The 9531-nt window shown below is 48.2% G+C and overlaps 1 protein-coding gene across 1 annotated transcript; it reads left to right on the top strand.

The window, feature by feature from the left end:
- Nucleotides 1–5179: 5179 nt before the first annotated feature.
- Nucleotides 5180–8765, top strand: LOC119319317 (putative protein TPRXL). The gene is made up of 2 exons (XM_037593805.1): nt 5180–5759; nt 8590–8765. Exons 1-2 carry the CDS (start codon nt 5392–5394, stop codon nt 8621–8623), a joined length of 402 nt encoding a protein of 133 aa, XP_037449702.1. The 5' UTR covers nt 5180–5391; the 3' UTR covers nt 8624–8765.
- The last annotated feature ends 766 nt before the right edge of the window (nt 8766–9531 follow it).

Raw genomic sequence — 9531 nt, 5'->3', positions numbered from 1 at the left:
CGGGTTTTCCCCTTGATGTTTGGACACACGATTACTATGGTTACTATGACTTTACACTGAACCATGTTACTAAAGACGGGTCGACCCTAAGGGGTGCTCGCGCGAGCATAATTGCGAGTGATGAGGAGTCGGGTTGACCTGGAAGGTGCCCGTGAGATAATTACGAGGCGTGGCCGGGCATTCTTAGCCCTTGCCGCAAGTCCTCGAGACGGGGCAACGGGGTCACATCTTTCGTGAGTCTCTGCTTGTTACCGCGCGTTCCCAATCCACTACGATTTGGATATTTGATCCGAGGGGCCTCTGGCCTGATAGCACTAACCATCACGTGGGCATAGTATGGGCGTTCTGCGTCGTATGCATCAGCCGAAGCTTAATAGACGTCAGCCACTGAGCGGCGCGCGCCGGGTTGGACTGGTTACGCCTTCTCTTGTATAAGGGAGGCTAGGTCTGCTCACCGGCCGCATACGCAACGTGTAGGAGTTTCCGGGGAGATGGCCCATGACCCCTGGGGGCATAGGTTTAGTCCGGCGTGCTGACCTCTCTGTTAAGTCTAGGTCGGGTTGCGGCGTATTGTTTGGCCGAGGCCGGGCATGACCCAGGAAAGTGTGTCCGGCCGGAGTTAATCAAGCGTGGTGGGTAAGTTGGTGCACCCCTGCAGGGAAGAACTAATCTATGCATAGCCTGTCCTACAGTAACGGACACTTGGAGTTGTATCCCGATCGATACAACTAGAACTGGATACTTGTGATGAGAATTGGATGGTGATGAGAATTGGATTGTGATGATAATTGGATAGTATGGCTCTGGGATTGCTTTCTCGCAGGGAGTCGAGAAAGGATCTCTGGCCGAGGTTGATAACCCTACTACTACCTTACCTTATGTTACTCTACTCCCTCCTGTTTGCTGCAAGATGGTGGTTTCCAGAAGATGCTAGTCTTCGACTGGAGTAGGCCTTCTCTCTATTCTGGCATTTCTGCAGCCCAGTCCACATATACAACCTTTCTTTGATAATGTTGCATATGTAGTGTAGATCCTTGCTTGCGAGTACTTTGGATGAGTACTCACGGTTGCTTTGCTACCCCCCTTTTCCCTTTCTTTCTTCTTCCTGGTTGTTGCAACCAGATGGTGGAGTCCAGGAGCTAGATGCCACCTTTGACGACTGCTACTACCACGAGGGCGCCTACTACCTCATGAAGACCGCGACGACCAGGAGTAGTTAGGAGGCTCCCAGGCAGGAGGCCTTGCCTTTTCGATCAAGGTTGCTTTTGTGCTAGCCTTCTTAAGGCAAACTTGTTTAACTCATGTCTGTACTCAGATATTGTTGCTTCCGCTGACTCTTGTGTATTCGAGCTTATGTATTCGAGCCCTCGAGGCCCCTGGCTTGTAATATAAAGCTTGTATTATTTTAACTTGTGTCTAGAGTTGTGTTGTGATATCTTCCCGTGAGTCCTTGATCTTGATCGTACACATTTGCGTGTATGATTAGTGTACGACTGAATCGAGGGCGTCACAAGTTGGTATCAGAGCCGACTGCCTGTAGGAATCCCCCTTCCACACCCCTTGGCCGAAGTCGAGTCTAGACATTGCAAAAACTTTTACTAACATGGCTGTGTGCCTTACGGGCCCACATCGCCATCGGGTGGTATTAGGATCTTTTATTCCTCGTCTATACTCTGGGACTCTGATCTCTCATCTATTCGGGTTAAACATTTTACTAACTCTGACATTAGGTTCTCATACCCACATCCTCCCGGAGAACCCCAACATTATCGATGATTGCTTGCTTCGCGAGAAGATTCTGCGGATACTCCTCGATGTTTCTCGAGACCCTGTGCCAACTGCCTTGCAGTTCTTGACCACTGATAATCCCCCTGAATAACATCCTTGCTGCTTGTACCTTTATCCCTAGTTGCTCCTGTTATTACGAGATACCACTAGTACTCTCCGTTGTTCCGAGAATCCTTTGTGGCCTTGTGCTTTGCAGCTTCTTTTTGGACTGCGGATAATTCACTTAACCGGGTTCGTTCATCCCTAGTTGTTCATTTGCTTTCCTAATACCTGAAAAGGCTATCTGATCTTTCAAAATCCTTTGCAACCTATTGCTATTAATTCTCCTTTCTTGCTTGCATTAGGATTAATTCCATATGTCTAGCAATATTCTTTAAAATTCTTTGTGATTGTCATTTTGTTCCTATGGATTCAGCGTGTGTGCGAATACTCGCAATCACCAATCAATCCTTGGAAATTTTCTTTCCAGCTCAGACATCCTTCGAGATATGAGCTGGTTCTTGCCCAATCTAGATTTGATCGGGTACACCTCTAAGTCTATTCAACTTACTCATCTTTTGATCAGAGCCTCTGCTTCTGATCCTTCGTCTTGAAAACATAATTCCTTTGTACCCAAGCATCGAATCATTCAGACGTTTCTATAAGCCGATGCCTTTACATCCCCTTCTTATCTGATTGATTACCGACACTCACATCAACTCTGTCGTGAATTGCCAGATCCATTGCTGGGTTGTTATCCGACAATGTCCTTCACATCCAAAGTCTTGTGAGTTTTTCCCTGATACATAATACCTTCGGTAAATTGTATCATCTGCTTTGACTCCGATACTCTACTTTTGAACTCGTATCTTTTGCTTGGTTTTTTGTTGTATAGATTCGTAAAAATGCCCCGATGGATTGAACTTATGCCTTCCATAATCTGTGTGAACCTGAGAGTTCTCCCGAGTCTTACTCTTCTGGTACTTCGGCAGATAAATCCTCTGCACTACAATTTCTTCAAAAAACGAGGAGTGAATGAAAGGTTATGCATTGAAGAAGTGGGAGTCGACCTTAAACTTTGTGTTCATGCCCATGGACCCGATGTGGCACTTATCATGGAAGCTTCTTGTGATAATAATAATCCCCTTGTTATAAGTTCATCTGGTATCTATGCTTGGTCCTTTGCAACCGTGGTTCTGACCATGATTGTTCCCCTTCGATTCCATTTCTCGGACAAGTTCACGCACTTGTCTTCTGGAGATCAATGCAACTCCACAACCTCTATTTTGATCTTCCTTCAAGTATTACCCTCTGGTATCTCAAGAATATCAAAGAACCGTGTTGCTTCCTATGAGTCTTCATCTAGTATTGCTTCTCACCGATTTCAGATTTCCCGACACCGATAAGTGAATCGGTTGAATCGATTCCGCACTCCGATTCTATAACTCTAAGTAATTTTCATTGCTTACGAGTTTAATAATCCTTCTAGTCATTCCTAGCCTGGCCGGCTATGTCATTATCGTGCTAAATTTTAACTGTGCTACCTGGTCCTTATTCCCGGAGCACAACTTTCGACAATGAGCGAAGCTTACGTCGATCGTCCTCATCTTATCTTTTCGCCTTGAACAGCAAGCTTGCTTTCGAGTTTGTGTCGTACCCATGGTTCCAATAACTTTTCACTTGATCATTCCTTTGACTTGATGTCATCGCCGATCTATTACATCTTCCTGAAATCTCTCCACAATTGTGTCGTGCTCGTCAACATTCTGAGCCCTTCCAGCATATCAATCGAATTCGGATAAGAATTACCATCCTTGACCTTCGATGATTTGAGTTGTCATCGACAACCCCTTGTCTTCTTTCCAACACATATTTGATCATCTCTTGATTATACCTTGGACTCCTTGCTATTCCTGCAATTGTTCCTTGAGCATTTCTTGTGATCTTCAACTCAAACTGTTCCTTGAGTATTTATTGTGATCTTCAACTCAAACCACTACTTGGAACACCATGTTAATGCTACCTCAAAGCATGACTGAGGTATTCCGAATATCAACAAGAACATTGGAAGCACATTGCCGAATGTTTCTTGATCTATTATCCAAACACCGTTGTATGGGTAATATCATGATTCTCATTGCCCCATTAACTAAATGGATAAGTACTTGATGTCATGTCATGTATATCTTGCTCTGTTTGTTCTTGGGAAGCATATACTCTAATACTTTTGTATAAGCACCCTTTTCCTTTCCATTGGTCTGGTTAAACTAATAATCACATTTTCCTTTCCATTGGTTTGTTTAACCATTCTCGTAATCTAACTTATCGGAGCAGAGTTAATTCTCTACTTAGGTAAACACCTCGGTGTGCGACTCTGTCAGCAAGACCTTGTTACTATTGTTGATAACATTCCGGTAGCCACCGATGGACGAGAACTTTGCCTATTGGTCCGCCTCGTTCAACGAGCAGGAAAATAGTTCTCTTCGTCCCTCGCCCTTGGTACCTACGTTGTTATCAACATAACTGACAGGTTATCCTCCGACCTGCCTTGCTATCATGACCGTGCAAAATGTTAGCTCCTTCCTGCTTTTAACCCACATGGTGGGCCCATAACCCACAGTTCCACATGATCAAAACCTGACTCCTGTACATCCTTGATTCCGAAGTATCCTTTTTCACTTGCCTTCGTATGTAATTCATGAGCCACCTTCCTAGTGATCTATTCTAGTATCAGACGCAATAATTTCTATTGTTGTTGCTCTGAACCCCTTTCACCTTTTGGTTAGCAATCGAATGATGGCATGCCCGTTAAAACTTCTCATGGTACCTTCATACCTTGCTCTCGATGTTTTATTCAGTTTCAACTCGAGAGATACTTCCGCCTTATTCCCTGAATTGCTGACTAGATAATTAACCTTATAAGGGCCAGTTCTCCCGAAGTTACTCTTTACTTCACCACTTAAATCTCGGGACGAGATTTCTTGTAGTGGAGGAGATTTGTAACACCCCCGGTGTCATGCTACAGTAAACCCTGCTAATGGTGCCACGTCATTACATTATTGTTACTAATCCTCGCTTGATCCAAATCTTATTTCAAACTCAAATTCAAAACCAAGTTTAAAGTCAAAATTCAAATTTTATCAAACATGAAACTAAAATGTTCGAGGTGTGGCAAATAGTCCCCGGATATTTTTCATGTTGAGATCATTTTTTTTATAATGTGTTTAAATGCTCTAAAAATAATAAAACAGGGGCTAGTTGTTTATTTTATAAAAAAGTATATTACAAAAGAAAAGGTAAAGAAAAGGGGAAGCCCCCAGGCCTAGACCACCTCCCAGCCCCGCTGAGCCTCGGGCCAGCCAGGCCGGCCCAACCCTGCACTCCCTCGGTCGCCTTTCTTCGCCACTGCTCACGCGACCGGGCGCCTGCGACCGAGCAGTCCCTGCCGGACCAGCTCGCCGGCGTCACCGCGGAGGCGATAAGGATGCCGCCCCCTGCGGCGCCTCGGTCCCCTCCCCCACTTGCCCCCTCGCTCCCCACTCCGTCCTCCACTCTCCCTCTCCCCAGATCCCTTTCTCCCCTGCGCCCACCCGACGCGGCCGCTGCTGCCGCCTCGCCGTGACCATGGCCGACGACCTCCCCGAGCCAAGCGAAGACGTCGAGGAGCATCGTCGGCATCTCCTGCGTCTACTACAGCCAGCAATGCGAGCTGGGAGGCGTTGCTTCCCCGGATCCTCGTCGTCTTCCACCTTCGGCACCGCCGCCGTCACCGCCTCATCGTCTCCGCGGCCAGCGTCGTCCCTTTCGTCCGAGCTTGCGCCAGGAGCTCCACCTGCCTCCCCTGCTTCCCCTACGCGGATCCACTCGAGCTCGAAGCACCCACCTCGACCGAATCGTCCGTCTTCCTCGACTACGGCCGCTGCGGCCATCACCGTCGATCTGCACCACCGGCGCCTCCCGGCCTCGCCGAGCTCGTCCACGGCTTCCCTGGGGTGAGCCGCCGCCCGTTCCCCTTCTCCCCGCCTTGGACTGCCGCTGTAGTCGCCGCCTCCTTCCTTACAGGAGCCCGCCCGAGCTTGGCCGTGCCTGCGAGCCGCCACTGCTGCTACTGGTGCGGCCTGCTACTCCTGCTGCAGCCCACGCACACCCAAAGCCACCCACGCCACGACGCCCCGTACTCCCGCTGGCCGCGTCCGGCCACGCGCCGGTCGTCCCCTGGCCGCACGTTGTTGCTCTGCTGTTGGTGCTGACCGCTTGACGTTGTCGTCGCTGCTCCATGCTCTGCCTGATGCCAACGCTGCTCCTGCCGTGCTACTTTGCTCTATGCTGCTCGCTGGTACTGCTCCCTACTGTTGTTGCCTTGCTCACTGATGCCGCTGCTTCGCCTCAACACTGCTGTTGCGCTTCTTTACTGCTACTATTGGCTGGCCATGGCCAAGGCCATGGTCGAGTGTGTTGCGTGGTGTGTTCTGTGTGTGTGACCGGCCAGGATCAATTAGTTTAGGCTAATCTAGATTTAGGTTAATGATTGCTAGGTTAACTGCCAGCCAATGACAGTACCCCCCCTATTAGTTAATCTAATGTAATTAAAGTCTAGTTTAACCATAGACAATGACATATGGGACCCGCCTAAACTATTCATCCTTTGGCTATTCAATCTTTGACTAGGTCAACCCACCCCACTGGCCCCACTGGCATACTCATAGGCTAGAGTAACACTAGGTGACAAAAGTATTTATAGTTATTTTTTTCGAATTAAATTAAATCCAGTAATTACTAGAAAATGTTTGAAACCTTAGAAATCATATAAAATAATCCGTAACTCGGTTGGAAAAACTTTGTACATGAAAGTTGCTCAGAACGACGAGACGAATTCGGATACACAGTCCGTTCTTCCGCCACACACCCCTAGCATATCAAACACGCAACTTTTCCCCTTCGGTTCATCCGTCCGAAAACGCGAAACACCGGGGATACTTTCTTGGATGTTTCCCCCTTCGCCAGTATAGGCTAGTACTGCGTTAGGTCACCCCTAACCCCGCGTATTGCCTTGTTATATGTTGTGTTACTTTGATTGCTCTATTATTTATGGTGTTCCCCCTCCGTTACTCCTTTCCGGTAGACCTCGAGACCGATGCTGCCCCTGTGATCGACTACGTCGACGATGACCCCTCCTTGCCAGAGCAACCAGGCAAGCCCCCCCTTTGATCATCCCGATATCGCCCATTCCTTTCTCTCATGCTTGCATTAGATTTTGCTACTGTTATTGTATGCTCCTATTCTGATGCATAGCCTGCTTTTGTATTTGCTGTTGTACCTTACCTGCTTATCCTAAACTGCTTAGTATAGGTTGGTTAGTGATCCATCAGTGACCCCCACCTTGTCCTTGTTTCCCCTGCTTCATCATTGAAGATCCGATCAACGGGATTGAAGACCAGGCCCCGGCATCGCACATCACTTTCCCCTTAGTTGCTCGACACTGCTGGGTTACTATCGAGTGCCGAGGGTGAGACCTCTACAGCACTTCTGATGTTAACCCTGTGGTGTAGCTATTCGGTCGTGGTCATCGAGGGTGATTCCGCCTTAACCACTTCCGATACGACTCTGTCGTGCAACCCCTCAAGTGTGAATCTCGGGGGTGATTCCTCTTACGTTCACCTTGATGATTACATCGAGTGAAATTCACCGGGGGTGATTCCTCGGGTTTTCCCCTTGATGTTTGGACACACGGTTACTATGGTTACTATGACTTTACACTGAACCATGTTACTAAAGACGGGTCGACCCTAAGGGGTGCCCGCGCGAGCATAATTGCGAGTGATGAGGAGTCGGGTTGACCTGGAAGGTGACCGTGAGATAATTACGAGGCGTGGCCGGGCATTCTTAGCCCTTGCCGCAAGTCCTCGAGACGGGGCAACGGGGTCACATCTTTCGTGAGTCTCTACTTGTTACCGCGCGTTCCCAATCCACTACGATTTGGATATTTGATCCGAGGGGCCTCTGGCCTGATAGCACTAACCATCACGTGGGCATAGTATGGGCGTTCTGCGTCGTATGCATCAGCCGAAGCTTAATAGACGTCAGCGACTGAGCGGCACGCGCCGGGTTGGACTGGTAACACCTTCTCTTGTATAAGGGAGGCTAGGTCTGCTCACCGGCCGCGTACGCAATGTGCAGGAGTTTCCGGGGAGATGGCCCATGACCCCTGGGGGCATAGGTTTAGTCCGGCGTGCTGACCTCTCTGTTAAGTCTAGGTCGGGTTGCGGCGTATTGTTTGGCCGAGGCCGGGCATGACCCAGGAAAGTGTGTCCGGCCGGAGTTAATCAAGCATGGTGGGTAAGTTGGTGCACCCCTGCAGGGAAGAACTAATCTATGCATAGCCTGTCCTACGGTAACGGACACTTGGAGTTGTATCCCGATCGATACAACTAGAACTGGATACTTGTGATGAGAATTGGATGGTGATGACAATTAGATTGTGATGATAATTGGATAGTATGGCTCTGGGATTGCTTTCTCGCAGGGAGTCGAGAAAGGATCTCTGGCCGAGGTTGATAACCCTACTACTACCTTACCTTATGTTACTCTACTCCCTCCTGTTTGCTGCAAGATGGTGGTTTCCAGAAGATGCTAGTCTTCGACTGGACTAGGCCTTCTCTCTATTCTGGCATTTCTGCAGCCCAGTCCACATATACAACCTTTCTTTGATAATGTTGCATATGTAGTGTAGATCCTTGCTTGCGAGTACTTTGGATGAGTACTCACGGTTGCTTTGCTACCCCCCTTTTCCCTTTCTTTCTTCTTCCTGGTTGTTGCAACCAGATGGTGGAGTCCAGGAGCCAGATGCCACCTTTGACGACTGCTACTACCACGAGGGCGCCTACTACCTCATGAAGACCGCGACGACCAGGAGTAGTTAGGAGGCTCCCAGGCAGGAGGCCTTGCCTTTTCGATCAAGGTTGCTTTTGTGCTAGCCTTCTTAAGGCAAACTTGTTTAACTCATGTCTGTACTCAGATATTGTTGCTTCCGCTGACTCTTGTGTATTCGAGCTTATGTATTCGAGCCCTCGAGGCCACTGGCTTGTAATATAAAGCTTGTATTATTTTAACTTGTGTCTAGAGTTGTGTTGTGATATCTTCCCGTGAGTCCTTGATCTTGATCGTACACATTTGCGTGTATGATTAGTGTACGATTGAATCGAGGGCGTCACAAGTGGTATGCTTTGGGTAAATGAGTTTACCCTCTTCATCTTTCTTGGTGTGGATGTGACACGGTAGATCCAAAAGATCTTTTCCATCTTGGTCTTTAACTTTCTTGGGGTTCCAAGGTCCTTTGGGTTTTCCCTTAAATTTTCCCTGGGTTATGGCCAGGGCCTCCCCAGGAGCGGCTGGCTCGGCTTTCCGCTTCTGTTTCCGACTGGAATTTCCTTCGGTTTCCTGGGCGACTGCTTTATGCTTGCCACTCCGGAGTCGATCCTCATCTTCACCATTAGCGTATTTGGTGGCAATTTCCATCATCAGATTCAAAGACATCTCTCCGGTTCGACCGAACTTTAGATTCAATTCTCTGTACTTAACGCCTTCTTTAAAGGCACAAACTGCTTGATGATCTGGTACATTTTCAACTGTGTGATGCAATGTGATCCACCTCTGGATGTAATCCCTCAGAGTTTCATTCGGTTTCTGCACGCAAGACTGCAATTCCGTAAGGCCTGCAGGTCGCTTGCATGTTCCTTCAAATGTGGTGACAAACACTCGGGAGAG

This window comes from Triticum dicoccoides, chromosome 6A (assembly GCF_002162155.2).
Source record: "Triticum dicoccoides isolate Atlit2015 ecotype Zavitan chromosome 6A, WEW_v2.0, whole genome shotgun sequence".
NCBI lineage: Eukaryota > Viridiplantae > Streptophyta > Magnoliopsida > Poales > Poaceae > Triticum > Triticum dicoccoides.
This window is presented reverse-complemented; position numbering and strand designations above follow the sequence as displayed.